Raw genomic sequence first — 26824 nt, 5'->3', positions numbered from 1 at the left:
TTAAGTTGTACTTTTATTTTATTTTTCTATTTGAAAAAGTATCTGTCCTCTGTGTATAACTTTTAAACTGATTTAAGGTAGAAACCTGGACCTTAAGGACATTGTCATACCTTTGAGGTACACTTACATTGTTTGTATCTTGGTGGACAAATGCTTATGTGTACAGTACCCTTTTTTGACAATGTATATAAACCTTATGGTTTAATACAGATCCTTTTCTGGAACTCATGCTCTTCATGTTCATCATGTTCATGTCTTCCTCAGCGTGAAGATCAGGTTTTCTCTAAATTATAATTTGTCAGTTTCTTTTTCCAAACATATATTGGGACTCTGGCCCAAAGGCGGAGTTTGGGCACTAGTCTTGAGGGAGCGCTGTCACTAATACTGCATTCTACACTCACTGAGCTCTTAACATGAACACTATATTAATACTGGTTAGCCTTTGCTCTTAAAACAGGCCAATTCTTAGGCTGTGCCCACTGCAGCCTTCAGCTTTCTGTTCTTGGCTGACAGAAGTGGAACCTGACGTCATTGTCTGCTGTTGTAGCCCATCCACCTCAAGGTTCGACATGTTGTGAGATTTCTGAGCATTCTGAGATGCTTTTCTGCTCACCATAATTTGTAGAGAGTGGTTATCTGAGTTACTGTAACCTTTCTGTCTGGCCATTTTTTGTTGACCTCTCTCATCAACATGGCATTTCCATCCACAGAACTGGACAGAGACTGTTGAGCATGAAATCCGAGGAGATCAGCATTTGTAGAAACACTCAAATATGCCACAGTCAAAACACAGAGATCACATTTTTTCCATATTCCAGTGGTTAATTTCAATGTTACCTGTGCTGCTGGCCCATATCTGCATTATATTTATTATAAACAACACAACAAAAATGAAGGGCATGAGTTGGTTTCTCATTATATGAGCTACTATCCAACATGTGAGCACTATACATCTCTCTCTCTCTCTCTCTCTCCTCTCTCTCTCTCTCACTCTCTCTCTTTCTCTTTAAGAGGCCGCAGTGGAAAATGCTCTGTCCCGGCCCTCTGCTCCATCTGCGTGAGCAGAGAAAGCATTCTGAAGTGTTTTATCTGTCCCACATACCTCCAGCTGCACAGAACCTGAGACTGGCACTGCTACTGCTGATAACTCCCCTCCACATGCACACAACATGCATATACACACAACCACACAGGAGAAAAGCAGGAACACAGTATACTTAACCCTCCCATTACCTTCAGATTTACTAACATCTTTTATCCTTGGGGCCAGTATGACCCCAGCAATTTAACCGTCCAGGATATATCAAAGTTCTGCTGGGAATTATGTAATAATAATTTTCCTCTCCTCCATGTGGTGTGAACTATCAGTGGTTCTTGTACCACTGCAGGGTGTGATTATGTTACAGCAGAGAGAAGATTTTTGAAGATAATAAAGTTGCATGTTATAGTGACCTCAATATCATCTAAAACAACCAAAACAGATGTGTGTGTTAAATGTTGATATTTCCTATATTTTGTACAGCTAAAACAGCCTGGGCTCAAAGCTAACCCCAAAAAACATAGATGCATACAAAATGTGTACAGGACACTGAAAACATATCATGTTAATTTTATGTCTACCCAGTTCTCCTCATTAAATTGGGAAAAGTCATTAAATATGAAGGAAAAAATGACATCAGTCATTTATTTAGAGATATTAAACACTGAATGGGGTCAAACTGACCCAAAAGAAATGTGTATGTATATATATATATATATATATATATATATATATATATATATATACACACACACAGAATGGTGAAACTAAGGTGAAGGGAGCAGAGATAGGGTACTCGACTGAGTTAGGGTCACCACCCTGATTACACTAAGTGAATAAAATCTTCCGTTTTCATTTGTGTGATTTTGCCTGTTTGAGACTTAACTTGGACTCGCACCCCAGAGACTTAACTCAGACTTGTACCTCTGAGACTCGAGACTTAACTTGAACTCACACCCCACACGCTTGAGACTTAACTTGGACTTGCACCCCAGAGACTTGAGACTTAACTCTGACCCCCCCCCCAAAGACTTCAGACTTAACTCGAACTCACACTCCAGAGATTTGAGACTTTACTCGGACTCACACCCCACACGCTTGAGACTTAACTCGGACTTGCACGCCCAAAGACTCACAACTTAACTCAGACTTGGAGTCATAACCCAGAGTCTTGAGATTTAACACGGACTCGCAACCCAGAAACTCAAGACTTAACTCGGACTTGCACTCCACAGACTTGAGACTTAACTTGGACTCATACCTCAGAGTCTGGAGACTCGACTTGGACTCACCACCCAGAGCCTTGAGATTTGCCGGGACTTGCATCCCGGAGTCTTGATACTTAACTTGGACTCGCACTCTAGAGATTCAAGGTGCACTCACATCCCAGAAACCTGAGACATGTATCAAAATCGCACCAGACTCGACTAGACTCCACTCTTTTACCCCAGAGACTCGAGACGTGAATTAGACTTGCACCTCAGAGATTCAGATTTGTGCCTTTAGAGACTCGTGACTCAAACTGAAATCTCACCTTAGAGACTCAAGACTCAACTCTGACTCACCCTAGAGACCCAAGACTTACACCTCTCAAGGCAGACTCATATGCAAGAAACTCAAGACCTGACTTAAACTCGCACCCAAGAGACTTAAAATTCAACTCAGACTCTCACCTCAAAGTCATGAAATTGACTCTCACCCCAGAAACTCAAGACCCTCAAAGGGCCAAAGTTTGCTTTCATGTACAATTTCAGAGACTGCATTTGCACACGGCCTGGACACTTGTGGAACATCCTGGTTCAAAACATGTGAAAGTGTTTGTCTCCATGGTTATAACCGGTTTCATGACAGCGATAAAAGCAGGCACAGAAAAAAAAACTCCACAAATCTCCCTCAGTCACACCTTCATCATTAAGCCCACTTAAGTGTTTCTCATCTCTAGTGGAGGATAATCACCTAACTCGCCTGGACGGACCAACACTCTCGGCCTGTGTGTGTGTGTGTCCCTAGAGATAGTGCAAGAGAGAGAGACCGAGCAAGAGAGAGAGGGTAACTCCAGAATGACAGTGCAGACTACTGCTGTAGTGGCGTGTGGAGATTCTCAGGTTGTGTGCGTATGTGAAGCAGCGGCGCTGCAGGATCAGACAAGGTTAAATATGAGGAGTCGTCTGATTAGTGCTCCGAAGAGCCTCTCTGCTATCTTTCAATAAACTCCCACACCCTCAGCTCAGATAAGACTTTTCTCCTCTCCGGCACGGCAGAATCCACACTGGAATGTCATTCGGAATGCTGCGAGCAGCCAGAGGTCTGCATGGGGTGCCAAGATTATCGCACTCAGATCAGCACGCGGAACGTGATGATGGTGTAATGGGCCGGAGTTGCTTTCTGCCTGTACATGGCATGTTTGCTGCATCCACAATGGCCTTCAGGGCCTGCCATTGACCCTTAGGGCAGGGCAACTAGGGGCCCAAGCACCAAAATGTGTGTAAGTCACACTGCACTAGCATTAAATCATTACTCTGATCAAAGAAAACCATTCCAAACTGTGCTCTGAATGAGCTTGCATGCATGCTGGGAAAAAATCTATTTTTTTATTGCACAATTTCTGTTTATTTGCTGAATTTAACATTTGGGGTTGGGGGGGGGTAAAATATTGCATGCGCAAGAGTTAAGGCACATTTTATATTTTATGATTTTTAATATGTTAAATAGAAATAGTGCTCTACAATTAGCATAAAATGCCATATTTAGATGTGTTCTCTGTCAAAGATACGTTCACTTAGAAAATCAACAAAATGTAATTTGACTGGAGCAACAAACTTTTGCATACAACTGTAGGTCAATAGATGACCAATGGGTCATCTCTCCATATGAGTCTATCAGTGGCGATAGTTGGTCTAAGTCGCCCTTCCAAAACGCTGCATCCCAAATGACTCACTCACTATGCCCTGCTTTACCAGATACAGTTTTTCTCTTAACTCAAGCCAAGTGTCAGACAGTTGTGTTTGGAGCCAGGCCCCCCCAGAGTGAGCCCCTTATGCTGCTTATGGAACATCATGAAATCAAAGGTTTGGGGACACTTAGCTTTACACAGTGTTTTTAAAAACGATGTTGCTTCAGAAGACAAACAGGGTTATTCTGAGAACAACAATATCGCATGTGTAAAGATTTGTGACGGTGAGTGTGTTTGCATGCACTTAATAATCTGAAAACTGCAAAAAATCAGATTTTGTCAGTAATCCGATCGATGCGTTTACATGCACTTGAGTACTCAGATAATGTGAAACTCCAGGTCTACATGAGTCACGCAGTAATCAGATTTCTGCTCTGCAACCGGCCAATAAACTCACAGAAGAAGACGGGACTTACACGTAATGTAAAACTCAAACGTCATGCTGCGGCTTTTAAAACATCGTACCACTTTACCTGAAAATATGAACAAATATCATTTAGAAGATGCAGAATATTTAAATGTTTCATTTCATCAAGCATGTAGTTGGTTTCAGCATTGCTCCAAAAGTGATTTACAACGCTGCTTGATTATTTCTGGTACCGTGGTCTGTTTTCACACATGCGCAGACCGAGAAATCCGAAAGAAATCAGAGTAAGAGTTTAAATGCACTGAGAAATCTGATTACTGAGCTAAAATACAGCTCTCTTTATCAGATCTCTTAATCATATTTCCAGACCTTACTCTGATCTAAGAAATCAGAGTATGCTGTTTACCTGACCATTTGAATAATCAGATAACTGCAGAAATCCCAATATGATAGGATTATTGAGTGCATGTAAACGCACATCAGTGTTAGTGACCGTGCTATGATAGGCTGGCTTTACACGGTGGAAGTTTAGTTGCTTGAAACCTACATGAAACTAATTGCATTTGAGTTGCATAATGTAAAGCATCCTGCAACTCACTTGAAACTCAGCTGTAACAATCGCAAGCAACTTTGTGAAACAAGTTTCATGAAACAGCCAGTTAAAATGCCAATAAAGCATCACGTGACCACGTTGAACAACATATGCCCCCCAAGGCCCACTCAAGGCGGGTAGCATTTCATTTTGTCAGTTTCCTGAGCTACGAAAACATCTGTGAGTTTCTCAAAGCTAACATATCCGTGACCAGCTACGTTAACTAGCCAGCAAAGCACTAAGACTCGTTTCACAATTCTCAAAATGACTCAAATCTGTCATTATTGTGAACAAACCTGTGTCCTGAAATGACCCACATGCACACATCCTAATCAATAATGTCACATGACTGAACCACGTGCATCATGAGCAACAAACTGACTAGGAGAACAAGACTTTGTAGTGAAGATAATTAGCTCTGAGCAGCGTTTTTTACTGTTTATTGGCAACTTCAGGTTAGACGTTGCTGCCACATTAACGCTTAATGTTGGTGCATGCACAGTGAGAAAAAAAAACAAATTGTGACGTGATCGATGTGATCTGAAAAGATCGGATTTGTGTGTCCACACAGCTCTGAAGACATCAGATCTGCATCACATCAAGGCAAAAAGTCAGATTTGTGCCTCTGCAGCCTGGGTAATTTAACCTGCTGCAAGCATGAGCCAGACTCCAGCGCATAATCAGGACAGTGGAGACGATCATTGGATGTAGTTTGCAGCAGCATGGTGACGAAATGTGCTGGCAAAATAACAGCTGACCAGCTAGTCCAGCCACTTTCCTCTAGAAGACTCATAGTCATCAAAGCCAGCACATCCAGACATGCTAACAGCTTTGTCCCCAGAGCTGTAGCGCTTATTAACCACAGTGGACACCTCGCCCTTTAAACTGAAACTGAACCAACAAACCTTCTTACAGTATTGCAGTATAGCTCCTCCCGTTGCATAATGCTTATTTGAACTATTGTATATTGTGAGGTTTGCACAGTGTTGTAAAGCAGGAATATCCCTAGTAAATTTTTACAAATGTTCATATCACTCTGTAATTTTCTGTATATAATAGTTTTTATAGTATATTTTATAGAACGTCTCCTTGACCTGTAAATGTACAAACATTTATATCTGCATGTGTACAGATATTCACACTTCTCATATCTACAGACACACACGTCATAGGTACAGATATCCACAAACTAGATCCACGAGATATCTCTTGAGCTTCTTTCACATTGGCTGTTTTATTATTATTCTTTATTCTATATTCTATTCATTGTATTTTATTTGACTTTTCCCTTTTAATACTTTTTTTCCCTTTTAAGTTTAATACATGTTACATGTCATACCTGTGTGACTCACCAAGACAAATTACTTGTATGTGTACTTACTTGGCAAAATAAAGTGATTCTGATTCTGATTCTAATGTGAACGCAGCCCTAACAGCTGTTTAAATGGCTGCTTGTGCCACCGCTAATTCTTCTTCAGCCTGTTGTTGTTGTGATCTACATAGGTAGATTTACTTTCTTTTCTCTTGACACCCCCTAATTTTACACTCAGATTCATTTGTGATCCAAATGTTTTACAGAAGACGATACAGGGATAAAACTGAAATATATAGTAAATAACCATAGATAACCACTCAGCCGTTTAACCCCTAAAGTGGGCCCAGGGCCCACCAACAGGCCCAAAGGTTTTTTTTACACACTTCTATAATCTAAGAACAGCTTAGCCAATTTGCACTGAAGTCCCTGTAGTTACTGATCAAAAAGATTTAGTATGTAATAAGCCTGGGATTTAAAGGGGTTAAAGTACCTTTAGGCCAAAAATGTTTCAAGCTGTGCTTTTAACAACAGTTTGGAAAAGAAAACTGTAAATTCTGCTCTGCATATCAAAGAGGGTACATTGATGAACATGAAGATGAGTGTTAACACAAAATATGCCCAAAGGATTAGCGGTAACACTTTACTTGAACCTTGCTATATAACACTGACATAAACATGTAACAGCAGATGTCATATGCTGTCTGTTATAACGTAACAGTGTCATGTTACCGCTACCAGTAACTGTCATAACAGATGCCATAATGCTTGATGTCATTACAGTAGCTGTGTCCCAATTAAGGGGCTGCATCCTTCAGAGGCTGCATTTGAAGGCCGATTGCGTCACAGCGGCGCGACTAGACTGTCCCATTTCGAGGGATTCTTCATATGCAGTCAAAAATGTGTCCATGGCAACGAAGGACCCCAACAGGTGGATCCTTCACCAGCCAACATATCCCGAAGTTCATTGCGTGCTGGCGAAGATTCGAGAACACGGCGGCGTCAGCAGAGGAGCGAACGGTGGCTGAAGAGTTCACTTTAACCGGTTTAAAGCCAGTGTGGTCTGAAGCAAAACTTACGCTAAAGTTTAGTTGTGTTTTAGGGAGCAAAGAGTGAGAGATTTCTAAAACTGAGGGGAGATCTCCAGCTTTAATAAATGAAACAATAAAAAAAATATAAAATTAAAGTTTCTGGTTCCATCTTTAAAGAACTTTAAAAAACCTTGACAGGAGTGGACTTTCGTAATGCAACGGTAAGGGCGAGTAGAGCAGTGTGATGACGCAAACAGGAAATCTGCTGTAAAGCAGACGTCTCATTTTGGTTCAGCCTTCATGGGTCTATGCTGCCTTCGAAGGACACGCCTTCGTAGACTGCATAATTCGAAGGATGCAGCCCCTGAATTAGGACACAGCTAGTATGTGGTACATGCTGTTTTTTGTTAGGTGTACTCTAGTTAGCCGTCATGACATCACATCACATCTATCATGACATTTACTATTAGTGGCAACATAACAGTGTTATATTACTGGACATTGTAACAGCATTTGACATCACGTTAATGGCACAGTTATATTATGTAGCAAAAATCAAGTGTTACCTTTGCAGGTTTTCTTACTTAACTAAAAATAACAGCGAAACAACAGAAATTTGAAAAGAAGAGAAGAATTTGCAGAGCAGTATTTCAAGAAGTATCAACAGAATAACGTCTATATTTATCTGACTTTCTCTCTGCCGCAGGGAAAAGGGCTGCATAGTGGAGTCGCTCCAGTGTTCTTTATCTCACCCACTGTCTGTCTACAGTAATCAGTCAGTCACTCAGAGACAGTGCGTACTGTTCCCTTAACAAAGCGTGGGATACACACCCTGTCAGTGACCCTCGTCACACACACCATCACTCAAACCCACCAACCCCCTGACATGTGTCTGATCCCTGTAACCCGCTGTCAGTCTCTATTACTCTCACTGTTACGCTCGCTTTCTCATCCGGCACCCTGATCCCACTAATCTCTCAACTACCAACCCCATTTCCAACACGTCTTTTCTGTCTAGATTTAGGAGAACCTTGTTTCCCGAGAGCTGTGTTCCTTTTTGAAGAGGTGTTTTGTTTCAGTCTTTAGGAAGCATATACACTCTTAAAAAAGATGGTTCTTCAATGGTTCTTTAGTAATGACAGCTGTTCTATAGGGAGCCAAAGAACTCAAAGAACCATTTGCATGCATGGTGAAATTGTTCTTCAGACTGATGGAGAATGTGCTGTACATGGTTCTATAAAGAACCTTTTTGAAAATGGTGCGATATAGAACCATATTAAAAAGGTTCTATATAGAACCATGAACACTCAAATAACCATTTGCATGCATGGTAAAGTTGATCAGATTGATGGATAATTACGTTGTATATGGTTCTATATAGAACCTTTCTGAAAATGGTGCAATGTAGAACCATTTTCAAAAAGGTTCTATATAAAACCATATATAACACATTCTCCATCAATCTGAAGAACCATTTTACCATGCAAAGAATCATTTAAGCATGCAGATGGTTATATACAGAACTCATAAATAGAACCATTCCCTTTACTAAAGAACCATCTTTTTTAAGTATGTTGCTTTCTGTTGGTCAATTTGAGTACCTGTCTAATGATTAGGCTCACTATTTCTTTACTTTTTATTGCTTGGTGGCAGTGAGTGTGTTTACATGCAATCAATAACCTGATCAAAATCAGATTTCTGTAGTTATCTGATTATTCAAATGGTCATGTAAACAGCACGCTCCAATTTCTTATATTGGGGTTCAGTCTAGAAATCTGATTAAAGAGAGCAGGATTTTAGCTCAGTAACTAGATTTCTCAGTGCATGTGAACTCTTACTCTGATTTCTTTCGGATTTCTCAGTCTGCACCACGGTACCAGAAATAAGCGAGCAGCGCTGCCACGAGACGGCAGTAAAACACTTTTGGAGCCACACTGAAACCAAATACATGCATGATAAAATGTGGCATTTAAATATTCTTTGTCTTCTAGATGATGTATGTTCATATTTTCAGGTAAAGTGGTTCAGTGTTTTTTTAAAAAGCCGTAGCATGAAGTTTGAGTTTTACGTTACGTTTACGTCGCGTCTTCCTCTGAGTATTTTGGCAAAGCAGACATGCAAGTACTGCCTGACTCATGTAGACCTGGGTTTCCCCATTATCTGATTACAGATTGATCGGATTACTGACAAAATCTGCAGTTATCGGATTATAAAGTGCATGAAACGCACTCAATGCCTACTGTGAAAACTGCTATGCAAATAAGTCTGCATTACTTTGAATTGAATGGAATTAATCCTGACCTATCCTTAGTTTTTCCACACCTCCAAAGTTTAGTCTTAGAAGTTAGTTGCATTTTCCGCTTTCCCACAAAACAACTACTACCAAACATGTTCAGTGATGTTGAGGTCTGGACTCTGAGGTGGTGAAAAAAAAACAGCAGTTTCTTTTTTTCATTCGTAAATATTCTTTTTTGTCTATTTGTGTCTACACATCCTTTCAGACCCACAACGCTGAGTTGTCTTCTCACAGTGGAAGGATGGATGTGGATTATTTCAGATCTGAGGCAAGAGTGAAGCTTGATTTTCCCCTCACTCTCAGAATGAAAGTCCTGTTTATCTGGCACTTGTTGTAAAAAGTACTTTACAAATAAATACTTCATTTTCACATGTGTATGTCATTTCACCTGCCAAGACAAAACATACCAAAACAATCAAAGGAATGATTTATTTTATTAATATTACTAAAATTAGCCAAAGCAGTTGAACGAAAGACTAATCACAGGACTAGAATTCATTAATTTGTTTAGGTCCTATGTTAAACCATACACATCAGTGCTATGAGGCAGTAGTCGTTCATAGGAGTCTGGTACGCAGGACACAACAGCAACAACGGGAACAATGCAACACAACTGCAGTCAGAAGAGCTGCCAGACAGAGGAGTTAGAAAAACTGACAAGCACATTAAAGCAGACAGGATGCTTTAAATGGTCAGATAATTGCTGTAAAGACTGATTAGAAAGGCACATTTCACTCTTGCCATAGAGGCCTGCTGTCAAAATACCACTTTCCCTCAACTCTGCTAGTGTAAATACACATATGCACACATATGTCCCGACAGTGTTATCTTCAAAACACACGTCTGTGTTCCTTCAATCGCTCAGACAACGAGTTTCTGTGTGTCTGTACACACAGTCAAGTCAATATCAATAGAAGCCATATAGAAACAGTGACACTACACATAGACTGAAAACCAGTACTGCACTGAACATAGAGTACTGTGAATAAGTCAGAGCACCCGTCATTTATCTAATTTCCAATCAAAACAGCAAACTTACAGCTTCCATTCTTTTCAGGAGACTCACTTTCAGTTTCTTAAAGAAATCTGCAGGGATATTTTTTTATACCTATAAAGTTCAGTCTTAGAAGTTGGTTGTATTTTCTGCTTCTTATGATCCAAATAATCCCAAACACATTCAGTGATGTTGGGGTCTGGACTCTGGGGTGGTCAGTCCACTGTTCAGCTTCTTTGTTTGATGGTTTGTCTCCCTCTCTCAGTTAGATCTTCTTGACAGCTACACATCCTTTCAGACCCACAGCGCTGAGTTGTCTTCTCACAGTGGAAGGATGGACAGAAACACCTGTGGCTGTTTTCAGATCTGAAGCAGCTTGATTTTCTCCCACTGTTTATCTGATGGGGACAGTTTTGGTGGTCCACTGGGTCTAGCATGGTTGTCCCATTTTCTCTGTGTGTTTTCATAATTTTGTTTTTTGGAAACTTCACTTATTTTCCTTCCTAATCTCCTCAGACATATCTCCCAAAAAATAAACAACTTGTACTTTACGGCCTTTTAATCCGGAACTGGAACAAATAAAAGGTGATCTCTGACTTTTGCACAGTACTGTACTTTAGAAAAATGTGTACATCAATTCCACATGAATAAAATAAATTACAACAACACTGTTATTGCCAAAATAGGTAAACTGAAAGACAATATTGTGTTGATGTGATTTATTCATGTAGTGTGCGGAGAAAGTGATGTACACATATGAATAAATTCAATGCTCTATTTTTTCAGTATGCTATGAGTGTGAAGCGTTTTGCCACTGCCCTGTCCTCAATCGCTCTATTAAACACAAAAACTTTAAGGCTTGATTAAGATCAGGTTCTAAGTGGGCGTATTAATTCAAAAGGATGAGGTTACAAGGTCGAAAAAGGTGTAGAAATGTCCATCCACATAGCACCTCTGACCAGTCCACCTCACTGAGTCCCTCTCTGATTTCTTTTCCAATTTCCAACATCCAGCTGTGTTTTAGCACCGCTAACTTCTGCCCCTGCCATCCCTACAAACTGACCACTCACTTACGCACACAGGACTACATTTACCTGCCTAATCCTCACCAGACCTAACAGACACTAATCAGAAATGACATTTCTAAACAAAACAATTACATGTAATTAATAAAATCTATATTATTCAACATAAACTACATTTCCCAGACTGCACTCTGGCCAACTGTATTAGAAGCCGTCCTTGAGCAGAAAAAATAACTGATGATTCCTTGAACTGGGTACAATCAGCACTTTACTTTCAATCTCACATTCCTTTTCACTAGCTATGTAATAAGATTTTTTTATTTTTATTTTTTTATTTTTTTGGTAAAAGTGTTATTCAGTTTTCTCTTGCTGTAAATGAATGAGATGTTAATGAACAGTAAATGACTGGAAAGCAACAGAGGGTGCAGGGGGTTTGGACTAGGACCTGACCAATATATTGTTAAATTAATAAAATCAGATGTTAATCTCATCAGTAAGGCACAGATATATAGTAGCTTGTTTATATTGTAATGAACAGTCACCTCAGTTGTGTAGTTAAAAAAAAATCAATACATAAAATACAGCTAAATCTAAGAATTAGCATGAGGACACCTGGTTATAAATAAACAAAAAAGCCTACACTGCAAAAAATCGTACCTTGTCAAGTAAAATTGTCTTAAATTTAATATTTCTCCTGTTAAGGTTGTTGTAAGCTTAATTTAAGATTATTTACCTAATTTCTAGACATTTTTATTTGTTTTAAATACTTTTATTAAGTAAACTTATCTCACTATACTGGCAGATGATTTTGCTTTCTTTTAAAAAATGTGTTTGAAACCAGCAAAATTATCTGCCAGTACAGTGAGATGATTTTACTTGATTAAATGACCTAAAACAAGTAAATAATGTCTAGAAATGAGGTAGATAATCTTATAATTAGCGTACAACCATCTCAAAATGGGAAATATTAGATATATCGACAGATTCGAGATCATTTCTCTTGACAAGATACCATTATTTTGCAGTGTATGTCCCGTAAATTGTAAATCATGGCAATAACAACAGAAAAGAACTTGTGTTCGACTGAAGTTTGTACCTCCAACTAAGACAATTCAAAGAAAATGTCCCCTTAACTGGGGATTCCAACTCAGAAAGTCAGAATGTTGTTCTCAACTCTGAGAGCAGCGCATGATGCCAATTAAAATGGCCGCTCACACTGTCAATAGCAACAAAGAAGCATGTCTCTCCTTTTAAACCAGATTTGCTTTAGATCAGCCAAACAGACACAGTAACTGAATAAATCTATAACACTGACCATAAAGTTGTTTTAAGAAAGTAAACACATCATGAACGTTAATGTTATCACTCATATCACTAACGTTAGCAGGCTAGCTTGTTGCTAACAATACTTTCATGGAGGCGTCCACATTTCTCCTACCTTCTTGCTCAAATGCGCAGAGCCCCGACTTCCCATTTACCACCCAAGTCAAACGCAGCATTACTTTCAGATGGATTTGCTCTTAGCCTTGAACTGGCACAACAGGACTTTGTACTCATCCTGAGAGTTATTTGATAGTTTGTCTGCCATGAATACTGAATAATATGCTATACGTTTTGATAATTATAACGTCTGAAAGTGGTGAAGCCATTCACTACACTTCCCCGCTAGAAAAACCAGCATAGACCAGAATGGCTAGTCAACAGCAAAACCAGCATATCGCTGTTGTCGGAAGAAAACCTTGTATCTCCAAAATGGTAACTTTACAGGAGAAGGAAAAAACCTACTTTACTTTTAATGTAAGTCAATGGAACCAGAATTGTTTCCAAGTCATTTTGGCTCATTTCTTTCAATCCATTCATCATGAAATTTACACACAATGTAAAGAGTAACAGGTATTTTCAAATGTCAAAAATTGAAAAACATCAAAAATGGAGATACGAGGTTATATGTTGTGTTTTGAATGCTGGTATGCTGGTCAACCAGCATGACCTTGCTGGGTGACCAGCTAAGCCAGAACCAGACCAGCACTATACCAGCATAAACCAGCTTAGACCAACATGGAATTCATGCCTGTCTGTGCTGTTTTTTTCTTCAGGGTTTTGTGGGGAAATTAATATTTGTTTATCAGGCTAAATGCCAGCTTGTCACCAGTAATCACGCAGTCGCCAGCTCTGCGCACCAGACTCACTGGAGATAAGCTGTTGAGACTGATTTAAGGCGACAAACAGTTTTAACTCCAGGTCTGTTTCAAATAAGTGTCCTACTGCTCTGGATTTCTAGCCAGCTATCATACTTTCTGATACGTTACAAAGAGAGTGTGCAGGCTAGCGTGCAGCCCAGAACACAGGGAAACTTATTCAGACGTTACCAGATGCTCTGACAAGGAAAAACCTAAATGTAATCCATTATGTATGTGAGCACATCTGACAGTTTAGCCTTGAACATATGACTTTACCTTTATTGCCAATGTTTTGGTTCAGTCTGTTCTGTTCATATTTACCACCACTTAAACTGAGCTGCTTTCAGCGTTGACTGGTTATAAGTTATCCACCCAGAAGTAGAGCCAACCTTTACATCTACAGACATTCTGATTTGGTCAGTATGAAGAGAACTGGTGAGGAAAAAGGAATCATAAGAGCTAATTAACAAAAACCTAATAAAACTGGTGAGAAATCTGCAAAGCTGTGCCTCTGGGACTGCAGTATTTACATTATACTATTAATTCACACAGCAGAAAATAGTATCTTGTCAAGTAAAATTATCTTAAATACAGTCAATAAATCTAATATTTCTTCTGTTGAGATTGTTGTAAGCTTTATTTAGATTATTTAATCTATTACTAGACTTTTTTTACTTGTTTTTAGTGATTAAATTAGTAAATTATAAGTGAATTAAGTAATTTTGCTTGTTTTAAGATTGAAACCAGCAAAATCTGCTGCCAGTATAGTGAGATCATTTTACTTCATAAAATCACTTAAAACAATAAGTAATGTATAGAAATAGCTAGATCATCTTATAATCAGCGCACAGTCATCTCAAAACAGGAAATATTAGATATATTGACTAGATTTGATATCATTTCAGTTGACAAGATACTATTTATTGCAGTGCACAGTTAATAATCATGTCAATAAAGCACTGTTCAACTGAACTTAACTGTTCATCATATAAAATGATACTGGACAATATTATCAGTTTAGCTCTATTAAATTTATATTGGTATCTGTGATAAAATGTTCATATCGGTCAGGCCCTAGTTTGTACGCAGAGCAGTGAGGAGGGGTGGGGGGTGAAATGGGTCAGATGTGATCAGTGCCTGAAAGCATTAGTGTGGGCTTGATGAACAGGGAGACTGAAGGCTTGTCCGTCTCAGTCCTGTCCTCGTCACTGCCATTAGATCCAGCAGCTGTGCATGATCATGGCAGGTCCTTCCTCTCCGTGGTCGACTCCTTTATAATCTGAAAGAGAGAAGTCTGTGAGTGTAATCAGAGCAGACGGCAGGGAGGCACTCCCCCGAGCAGCCCGCCTCATTTGACAACCTAAATGCCCATGCTGTGAGAAAATCACATCAGTGTGGACACATGTAACACCAGTAGCCTCTGCTGGTGTTACAGTGTAACTACAGGGTTTTTTAATGTTTGGAATCAGACAGCTGCTATGCAGCTCCATCTGCTGGCATAAATATATATCTTTAAAATGTTTAAATCAGTTTATTTCCATGTGTTTACGCCATACTGGTGATGCAAATCGCTTTGAGCTGTTCTAAATCAAAAGTGCTATATAAATTAAGTTATTATTACCTCTCCATCACGTGTTTCAACAGTACGGACAACAATGCTCCGCTTCACGTGAGCCTCCGGGGTCAGTTTAGTGTCCATACTGGTTTCTGATGCCAAACAGAGAAAGGAAAAACGAACATGAAGTCTAATAATCTGTAGTAAAGGAAAGATGGTGCTATATATATATATACAATAAAAAACAAATAGCATTTAAGACCAGACAGTTAATCACAAGAACCTTCCTTGTACTTTCACTCCCTGGCCACTTTATTAGAAACACCTACCTTATACTTTCACTCACTGTCTACTTCATTAGAACTGCCTACCTTGGACTTCCACTCACTGGCCACTTTATTAAAAACATCCCACCTCATAGGTTCACTGTACAGCTGTATGATTACAGACTGTAGCCCATTCTTTGATGGCCAATTTCAGCCCACATTCATCGTCCGTCTGTTTCTGACCATATATTAATTACACACAGTGTCACTGCTGGGGTGAGAATGGTCCGCCACACAAACATCCCCAACCAGGAGTGGCCCTGAGATCAGAAACTGACCAATGATGCAGGGCTAGAGGGTGGCTAACTCAAACTCTGCATCAACATACAAGCTACAGTCACTAGCTGTACACCAGCAAGGCAGAGCTACAAGAGAGGGGTTTCTGATAATGTGGCCAGTGAGTGTAATTTGCAGGGTACTGTGAAGGGCATAGTTTTCTCTCACCTCTGAACTGCAGGTTGGCAAAACTCTGCACAGGAACAGTGATTCTGAAAACAAACAGGTAAAATGGGCATTAAAGAACCGTCTAGATAACTTCAGGTGCATTTCAAGCCCTTAAGCTCTAACACACTTCATTTTATCTTTCTGTATATGCCTACATCTTAGTTTCATAGTAATTAAAGCCACATTATGTAAGTTTTTGGGAATTTGAGATGATGTCTGGCCCCGCAAGACTAAGTTTAAAGCTACAATATGTAAGATTTGGGTTTGAAGACCTCTCTGGTGGAAATGTGTAATTGCATGCAACATGTAGAAGACCACTTTGTAACGTGGGTTGTGCTTTGCATTCTCCGAGTAGATGAATCTGATGATTGCGAGTGTGTTGGAAGAGAATTCAAAGAGAACTCAGTAAAAACTGGTGAAGGACACGTTTTCTGAATTACCTACTATTGTCATCAACATCATTATAATGTTGATTTTGCATTTGAGACCTAAATACCAAGCCAGACCTTCTTTCTGAGCCTGTATGTGTGACATTAATGCATAAACACATATAATGAGATCTGAAAAACTCCAGCCAAATCCAACCCAACACCATTGACATTTAAATTATTATTTCAGGCTGCAGCAGAGGGGCTAATTTTCAGCGTTGTGCGCAGAATTGGGTCACTAACCAGCTCAGTGTGCCCTTGTAGCAGGACAAGACATATATGTAAAGAAATCATGCAAATTAATAAATAAATAAAATAATAACAATCATTTAATAACTAGAATATATGAATGATTTCTAACAGCAAAATAATGAAAATAAATAAACTCACAGTAAATAGTTGTAAAGCAAACAATCATGTGAACAACACGAGTTGCGATCTTGTAAGCTACAGAATCAGCGGAGCCTTCAGACAGACAGTCGGCCACAGCTGTGGAAAGTGCTCTTAATAAAGGCGTATATACGACAATAAAGGCGACTGAAGGTGTGGCAGGAATTTGTGACATGTCTATTTGGGCCTGCAGGTGGGAGCAGGACAAAACATTTAGGTTGCAGGTGGGAGTGGGACAAATAGTGCAGATTTTGTGGCGCGGGCCTAAAAAATCAATCCCGAGCAGATCTCCATTTCAGGCTTTAAAAGGCGACTCACAGCAGCGCATGCACACTATATTTTGGCCTGTTTTTCCCTCCTGACTCAGTAATGCTACTTCTTTCAATTTAAACAAAACAAAAACCTCTGTTGCTTTAACAAATCATCATTGGTACCAAATGTATCACTTTCTGGTGGAAACATACTGACTGATTTTTTCTTCTTGCCTTGACTGATGTGGAAAGTGCAGATTCTAGATGTCCAGTCCATGCCATTTACACATGCATTTGTGTTTGGAACTAGATATATGGAGGAAATATTTTATTTGTGATTTCTTTATATTTTTTCCATGTTTAGTTTTTACATGATATTGAAACAAATGGTAAAAAAAAAAAGTCAAAAGTGCCAACTTGAACTTGTCAATACAGAATGTAAATCAAATGTAATCATACTTACGTAACTTAATTCATTAACTATTTCAGTATGTAATTATGTAATTAAAGAAATGATTCTCATGTAATTTAAACATTATGCCTGTTGTCTCTCCTCTCCTCCACTCTCACCTGCTCTCCTCGCCCTCCAGAAGTTTCCTGTAGGTGGCGATCTCAATGTCCAGGGCCAGTTTGACGTTGAGCAGGTCCTGGTACTCCTGCAGGTGTCGGGCCATCTCCTCCTTCAGCGTCTGGATCTCGTCCTCCAGGCGGCTCACCGTGTCCTGATACGCTGCCGTCTCCATGGTGAAGCGCTCCTCCATCTCTCGCAGCTGACGCTCCAGAGACTCGTTCTACAGAGAGAGAGAGAGAGAGAGAGAGAGAGAGAGAGAGAGAGAGAGAGAAAGAAAGAAACAGTGACTGGAGCTTCCTTTAGTTTTGTACTGAAGCAAACTGCATGCCTAAATCATCAAATTTGCCTGAAATTGAGCTGAGTTGTTCAGTAACCTCTAATAGACTTGCTTGTGTGGTTTCTGACACTGTTATCCATCAACATGGACAAAAGTACAGACAAAATGTAGTCTTATGATATATACTACTACTGTTCAGAGATATGCAATGTATATTGGTCAATTTTTATAGATAACTTTATGTTTGACCCCAGTAAGATCAGAGTCTTAACCTTACACTGCAAAAAATAGTGTCTTGTCGAGTAAAATGATCTTAAATCTAGTCGATATATCTAAAATGTTCCTTTTCAAGATCGTTGTGCACTGATTATCCAGCTTATTTCCAGACACTGTTTACTTGCTTTAGGTCATTTAATTGAGTAAAGTTACCTCACTAAACTATAAAGCATATTTCTTAAAACAAATAAAATTATCTGCCAATATAGTGAGATAAATTTACTTAATAAAATTACTTAAAACAAGTGAAAATGTCTAGTATTAAAGGTAAATAATCTTAAATAAAGTTAACAACAATCTCAACAGGAGAAATATTAGATCTATTGACTCTGATACTTGACAAGATAACATTTTTTGTCCAAAATGGTTCCTGGCTTGAGTGTAGAAACGAGTTGAGTTTTAGAAAAGATATTTAATCAACATAGAACCATACACTGAAAAGTTCTCTGAGGCAAAAGCCAACTACGGGTAACCCACATTCTATGGCTCACTGATGATGAGGGTGAGAATGAGAAGGTGTGTTGCAGTCATCGTAGTTCTTTAACCCAGGGGTGTAGCCACAGGTAGGCCTAGGTAGGTCTGTGCCTACCCATATTAATCACAGGCCTACCCAATCAAACAGGGTTGGAAAATTTATTAAATTGCTTTTTTAAGAAAACGTAAACTGGTCACCCAGAATCATTACACTCTCAGCATCATTCCTGAACGTGCAAGGTATGGTCCACTCTGTCACTGCTTCGTAACCATGGCTATCCACCTTACCCTAAGCCTTCACTTTTTTAATCACATGCCAGTGTTTAAATTTAAAGCTCGAGCTCCAGAGGTAAAAAATGTTGACCAACAGAGTAGAGTGTATCGTTTTCTGCCCATTTCTAAAGCCAAATGTCATTGCTATTTTTTGGTCTGTCAAAAAAATGTCAAAGCAAACATCTACTTCTAGTCATTAAAGGTAAGACATAAATGGTCCATACATATATTTAATGCCCACTGTGGCAGTATGCTTTAGCCTATGATGATTAGGTTCAGGGTTTTAGGTTGACTGTGTTGTTTTTCCTCATCTTTGTACATCTCAGCTGGCTTGTTTTAGCTCAGTTATGCTGTCTTTATTGGGCAAAAGCATTGCAGTTGATGTATACATAGTCTTGCTATTTATCACTGCAGGGTGGAAGTGTTGAAATAGGTAAGGTAATGACTGCACAGCTTTTAGGAGTAGGCTATAGCCTGATGTTATGGCAGAGCATGTTTGTAATTATATGCACCATGCTGGTTAACCCACCATTTCACAGGCCAACATAAAACTGCATTTCTGTCTACACTGCTTTAACCTAAGATTATACTCATGGATCCACTGTATTCACTGCATCACTGCTTTAGAAAGCACTTTTAATCTGAGAGTAATAAACTCACAGTTCCGCGCAGGGACTCCAGGTCACAGGTCAGGGCCTGTATCTGTCGGCGATAATCATTGGCTTCCTGTTTCGCCTGTCTCAGAGCATCTGCGTTCCGATTAGCTGCATCTGTCAGATCTGCAAACTGTAGAGGGCAGTGGACAGAAGGCAGCAGGAGAGACCTAAATTATTGGAGTTGTCATAGCAAATAAACTAAACATGTTCAAAATGTACCAGAATAAAATGCCCCCATTTTACAGGAAAATCAGACAAAAATACATGTATAAAATACAAATGGGGCCTATCATCATACAACTATATGCAAAAGTTTGGGTGCACCTGGTTAAATTACATTTAGATGATTTTCAAAGATATTTTTTTTACAAAGAACACAATTCTGTACGTTTTATTGCACAATTACTGTTTATTTTCTGAATTTAATTTACTGGAAAATAAAAACATAAAATGTGGCTTGTGCAAAAATTGTGGCATGTTTTACATTTAACATCAATATGTTAAGCTGGGCATATAAATAGACATTTTGTACTAAAATTAACCCTATGTCTTTAGTGTAGCTATAGCTGTACTAGGTATAATGTGTGTGTCTACCTTTGAGCGGTACCACTCCTCAGTTTCCTGCATGTTAGAGGTGGCCATGGCCTCATACTGCACTCTGATATCCCTCAGAGCAGCAGTCAGGTCCGGTTTAGACACGTCCAGATCCACGTGAACCTGCTGAGCCATTAACTGTTCCTGCAGCTCCCTCATCTCCTACAGACAGAGAGAGAGAGAGAGAGAGAGAGAGAGAGAGAGAGAGAGAGAGAGAGAGAGAGAGAGAGAGAAAGAGAGAGAGAGCTTATATTGCAATATATTGCAGTTATGATTTGCAGTATACTACAAAGACACTGATGAACTCTTGATGTGATGTAGTTAAGCACTAATTTTTCATCCAAAAAAATTAACATTTCATGTGAATCATGTGAATGTTTTGATTCACCCAAACACCCACATGAAGATGTGTGATTGTTCAGCATGTTCACAGCATAAAATGAACATTGTGGTGATCGATTTGAAGCTTATTAGCATATTGCAGATCTCTGCCTACTCAGCATTGTGACAGGCCATATTGCAATAAAGAAATGATATATTGTGCAGGTTTTTGCTGATGGAGAGAAGAGAGTATAAAAAGAAAGGGATGATGTCGGTGGTGAGAATAAGAGGCAGTTCACCTCCTCATGGACTTTCTTTAGGAAGCTGATCTCATCCTGCAAAGCTTCAATCTTCCTCTCCAACTGCACTCTGTTCAGAGCCGCCTCGTCCACATCCTCACAAAGAAAAAGATAAAAACAATGCATTGGATTGCAAATAGAATGGTTATATTTGTGTTGTAGACATTGCGACCCCTGGTTCCTATCACAACCACTGTGAAGAAATCAGACTCTGTAAGTTTCTCTATAACGAACCGTTTCACATCAAACTATTCTGAAATTTTAAAACATCCACGTTTTTAATCCCCTTTATGTAGTGTGTATAAGTGTTACTTACCTGTCTGAATGTGTTCAGGTTGTTGTCAGCCTCTTGCCTCAGTGCGATCTCATCCTGAAGTCTGGAACACACAGAAAGAGGCGATGAAATACTCACACCATCTGAACAGTCCAGCATCTGGGAGCATCTGGCTCTGACAATTTGTATGATAATCTATCAATAAGTGGCACAATGTACAGTTTCACAGTCCTATTTATAACTGCTAGTTGATTTACAGAATTTCTTAAACTTTGCTTATTATAACACAGATTCATATGAATAATTACTGGATCCTGAATAAAGCTCTGCACAAATGTTCTCAGTGTTAATTCCACATTGACTCAGTGCCTCATTTTGTAAACAGCAAATATTAAATCAGTTTAGTTAATGTACATTCAGGCCTGGATCATAAAGTTATTGGCTCCTGGCCACAAATGGGTGGTCATTGACTTTAATGATATCACAGCAAGTTACACAAGTCCTATGCAGCACCACAATGGCAGTATTTTAACCACTCTGATGGGTTCATCATTGCTATAAGCTTATAGTTTTTTTCCAACTGAGACAAAACAATCACAAGATTAAAAATAGAGGTTCACAAGAAACGCATTTACTCCAAAGAAGATGAGATAAACTAAAATTGACAGGTCAAATGTACAAAAAGAAAAAAAACAGCATACTTAAAAACCCGAAATGTTTTTTTTTTCATTTATATCTTACCTCTGATGATAGTTTGCAGATCACTGGCAACAGGGACTACTCAACTTTTTTCTTAGGTGACATTTTATATTTGGTTTTGGAAGACGGCATCCTCTACTCTGTCAAAGTGTCAGGTGTTGTTTTACATTTCTACCAGGTACATATGAACACCTGGAGCCTCAAATTCAAACTACATTCACAGGAACGTTAGCTCACTGCTAAAAACTTGAAAGCTTGACCAAGGTAATGGTGGATAGTGTAATGACTACTGATCAGTGACTGGAGAAGAAAATGAAGCGGACGTTTGGAAAAGACCTGGAAATCGTCATGATTATTATCCGCTGTAACACAATCACATATTATCTCATTTTGTCTGCTGTGCTGCTAGTAAAGTTCCCACCACGAGTCAAAACATCTGTTTAGATTTTCTCATAGTTGCTCCTGGGGGCCCCCTTGTGGCTCAGGCCCCAGGACACATGCAAAAAAACATTGGACGATCCAGGCCTGTGAACATCCCAGGGCACATATTCTACATAATTCTTGTATTTTATTTGTTTTCCTTGAAGTCCAACTTTAAGTGTTTGTACTGTGCCTTTAAGACAGATACATGTAAATGAGCTCAGCTCTGACTGGCTGCTCTGCATTGTGCCGTTCAACAAGCAGTCAGTCTGAGGCTGGTTTTGCTGATTAGTTTCCATATATGGACTGTATGGACTGGGCAGTGAATGGTAGTTTTTGAAACTTTAATGATTTTCAGATAATATCTCAAACTATTGTTGGGAAGGTTTAGTGGGGTGGAAGCAGGACTGAATGGGACATTAACTCACCATTAGTCCTTCAAACTCTCTCTAGTAACCTAAATAGGAGAATGGATTTTTCTAGTATTTTTATTTATAGAGCTTTTTCTGCATTTTTTAATTTCTAGTTTTATTTGATTCTAGTAAATGCTTTAGTATAATTTTTATTTAAAGGGTATTATTTTAGTATATTTTTTATTTCTAACATACTGCTAAATATCTTAGAATAATTTGTATTTATAGTATAGTTTTAGTATAATTTTTATTTAAATGCATTGTGGTACAGTTTTTATTCACAGTAAATTTTAGTATACTTTTTATGTATAGTATAATTTAATAGCTTATAACTTTAAGCCATTTGAAAATGCCAGCTGCCCTTCACATCAGTGAACACTTCATAAAGAATAGACAAATATTGATGTCAATTTTAAGAACTGTCTCCTGTAACCTCTTCATGTTTTGTTGTAACAGCAAAATAATTTGGTGCTTTTGATTACATGGTGTTTTTAAAAACCTGCAATGGTGCAAAACATCATGCCAAACAAACAGACCTTTAAACTCATGTTTCACCTAAGACACGTGTCAGACTCCAGTCCTCGTGGACCAAAACCAAGCCTTCATGAACTGAATTCAGAGTGTTAGATGAGGGTAAAAGCTAATCTCCACAGCACTTTGGCCCAGAAGGTCCCCAGGTTGACAAGCCTGACCTAAGAGTCAATACAAACACTAACAGCTCGAGCTAAGGGACCTAATGTAGGGAGTTTATCTGACCTGATGAACCTGTCAAAACAAATGTAAAGACAAAATTCAGTCTGTAAGATGGCAGCTATACTGCTTTTAGCTATGCAATGTACTTTTTATCTGTTTTTATGGATAACGGTGTGTCATGTAGTGTGTAATGATTTAGGCATGCAGTTTACACAATGCTAATTGTTACTGCGAATAAGCATCCACTACTGCTGGCTACATTAGTCTCAAATCTCTAGTTCTAAACTAAAGAAGTAAACTTCAGACATCATCTTGGCTTTATTTGGTGTAAGGGGAGAACAGTTTATATCACAGTGAATGTAATAAACTAGCCATTTGTTAGTGTTTGTAATGCTAAAGCTTTATTTTAGTGTCCTGTATCTACATCTAGCTTCTGGAGTGTGAGAACGTAGGTTGCTGGTGATGGTTGGAGTGCATGGCTAACGCTAACACACCCACTGTGAGTCAGCAGCCAATTGTTTGGGAGTCATTTGGTTAAAATATGTGACTTGTTGCTAGGACAACAAGACATCTGCATAGGACTTTGGGGGGCTTTGCGAAGGGGCTATTGTGTCCCTCCCTGCCCCCACATTACCCACCTCTAAAATGGGCAGGGGGGGGACCAGTGAGGCTCACTCATGCTTTAAAGAAAGGCAAGAGAGTGGATGAATGAATGAATGAATGAACGAATGAATGAATGAATGAAAACCCCTCAGGTCCCCCACCATTACAGAGTAATAAATCCATGTGCACTCACTCTGAGCATCCAAATTTACTGCTGAAATAACGTGCAGCCTATATGCCGTTGCCTCTCAATACAGCCGTTGCTGTGGCAACTTTCAAACACAATTCAGAGCTCGGAGTGAATAGACGCATTTCTTCAGCACCCCTGCTGACCTCTAAGGATTCTTTTGCAATTCGCCCATCTGTCGCACTTACAACTCCTCTGGTGCTTTGAGTTCTGCCATGCAGGAGAGCCACAACTGGCCCCTCAGAACTGCTCTCAAAGTTTTACTTCAGGACTGAAAAGACTACAGTGGACTCCTATTTTCCTATATTATGGTGTCATTCATAAAATTTGGCTTCTCTATTTAAAACTTTAGAATCAATATTTTTAATAATGTTAAACTACTTTGGTTGCTGGTACGTGTATAACATGATTCCAATGAATAAATAATAAAAAAACTAAAGAAGATGGTTCTAAACTGACTGGAAGCTGTAGAACACTGAGAATAAGTTCTAATAATGCATGCAGAACGCATCATATTTGAGAAGATAAACTCACAAAAAACTTGACAAAAGTGTGACTAGTTATAGGAAATTCTACTTATAGATAAACTTCAAAACCTCAATGACAGGAAACACAATACTAATCATCATATTATTCATTGCTAAATGCATTCTGCATTTTGAATTATGTACTTTACTCAGAAATTATGAAAACAATAATTCAAATTCTTGATACTGGTTATTTTAATGAGCGTCCTGTTTAAATATTGGGGTTGCTGCACCCATCCGCCACCTCCCTGTTCCTGTGCCCCTGTTTATGACTGTGTACAATCTGTCAAAAATGATCATGAGAATTGATTCCAAACTTGTGAACAATAGTGTAAACTCAGACAGAAACAGACTCAGAGAAAACATCCGATTGCATCTTCTCACTACTCGTCATTCCAAATCCTGAAAGAACTCTTTACAAACAGAAAAAATCAGAAAAGCAGCACACACTTCACTCAGTGCTATAAAATACACACCATCATTGTACCTAAAATATTAATTTTATGTTGCAACAAGTAGTTTTATTCAGGTCTAATCAATTATTCAATTATTATTTGACTTAAATTCAACCTTTGCCTGCCAACAGTGCAGTGTTTCCGCAGTGGCACATCTCTAATTCTCTTGCATTCCCTGGCGTTACTTTTCATAAATAATCAAGTTATAAGTACTTTATCAATTATTCGTCATCACCTAATCCAAGAAAGTGTTCGTGCTAGTTGATAACTGATAACTAATTTGTCTTCAAATGTAGATTTCAAACAAAACATTTTCACGTTATATTTGGATTGTATAAAAATTTGGATACACTCCAGATGTTCAAAGCTGCACTATGTGAGTTTTGGTGATTTGGAGACCTCTCTGGTGGAAATGTGTAACTGCAGGCAGAAGAACATTTTGTAATATGGGCTGTGCTTCGGACCCCTTACCCAAGCACATGAATCTGATGATTGCGAGCGCACTGAGTAATCAAAGAAAACTCAGTCAAAACTTGGTGAAGGACGTGTTTTCTGTGAGTGAATCTACCGTTGTCATCATATCTTCATTAGTATAATGTTGATTTTGCATTTGAGACCTGAACATCGAGCTGGACCTTCTTTTAGAGCCTGTTCTTGTGATGTTAATACATAAAGGTGTAAGACGCCAAATCCGACCCAACACACCCGACCTGTTTTTTTCTCCTGACTCAGTAACGTTGAAATCTTGCACACTGTAGCTTTAAGTTACCTGAACCATGATAGTGTTTTGTACCCTGTGTGTTGTAGTAAGCTTGTGTGGCTCCTTACCTCTGCTTGAGTGTGGCCAGGTCAGCCGCCAGGTTGTCCCTCTCGATCTCCAGCCTGGACTTGCCTGCGTTAAGGCCGTCCACCTGCCTCCTCAGCTCCCTCAGCTCCTCCTGGTAGATGTCCCCCAGGCGGCTGGGCTCCTTCCCCCGCAGCTGGTTCAGCTCGGCCACCAGCATCTTGTTCTGCTGCTCGAGGAAGCGCACCTTCTCGATGTAGCTGGCGAAGCGGTCGTTCAGCCCCATCATCTCCACCTTCTCATTGGTGCGCGTCTCCCGGTACTGCGCCTTCAGCATAGAGTCGGCGGAGAAGTCCAGCCGCTCGCCGCCCAGGGACAGGCGGGAGGTGGACAGGGCCCCGGGGCTGGACAGGGTCAGGTGGCGCGGGGTGCTGTGGAGGGACAGGCGGCCGGTGCTCATTCGGCTGGACACTGCGGGGGACCCGGTGGAGCCTTGAGGCCCGAAGCGCTTTCTGTAGGACGAGAGGATACGCTGGCTCTCCATGATGGGGCAAAATGGGGCGGACAGAGGGGACAGGAGGCTTTTATAGAGAGAGAGTGAAAGAGAGAGAGTGGGAGGAGTAGTGGGGGAGGAGGAGGGTACGGGGGAAGAGAGAGAGAGAGAGAGAGTAAAAGAGGGGGGGGAGTAACAGAGAGTGAGAGGGAACTAGAGAGAGTAAAAAGACAGAAACAGTGAGAGTAAGAAAGTAAGAGAGGAAAGAGAGAGAGAGAGCAAGCGAGAGAAAGGAAAAAGAGAGATTACAGAGGGAGGGATGGAGAGGCAAGAGAAGGAAGGAGGAGAGCGG

At 39.6% G+C, this 26824-nt stretch overlaps 1 protein-coding gene across 1 annotated transcript; it reads right to left on the bottom strand.

Annotated features, from left to right (window-relative positions):
* Positions 1-14553: 14553 nt before the first annotated feature.
* On the bottom strand, positions 14554-26657 carry LOC118821263 (glial fibrillary acidic protein). The gene is made up of 9 exons (XM_036589799.1): positions 26024-26657; positions 21241-21301; positions 20925-21020; positions 20305-20466; positions 19715-19840; positions 17754-17974; positions 16115-16158; positions 15411-15496; positions 14554-15068 (listed from the first exon to the last, which is right to left on the bottom strand). Exons 1-9 carry the CDS (start codon positions 26521-26523, stop codon positions 15027-15029), a joined length of 1338 nt encoding a protein of 445 aa, XP_036445692.1. The 5' UTR covers positions 26524-26657; the 3' UTR covers positions 14554-15026.
* Positions 26658-26824: the final 167 nt, after the last annotated feature.

Source organism: Colossoma macropomum, unplaced genomic scaffold, assembly GCF_904425465.1.
Source record: "Colossoma macropomum unplaced genomic scaffold, Colossoma_macropomum, whole genome shotgun sequence".
Taxonomy (NCBI): domain Eukaryota; kingdom Metazoa; phylum Chordata; class Actinopteri; order Characiformes; family Serrasalmidae; genus Colossoma; species Colossoma macropomum.
This window is presented reverse-complemented; position numbering and strand designations above follow the sequence as displayed.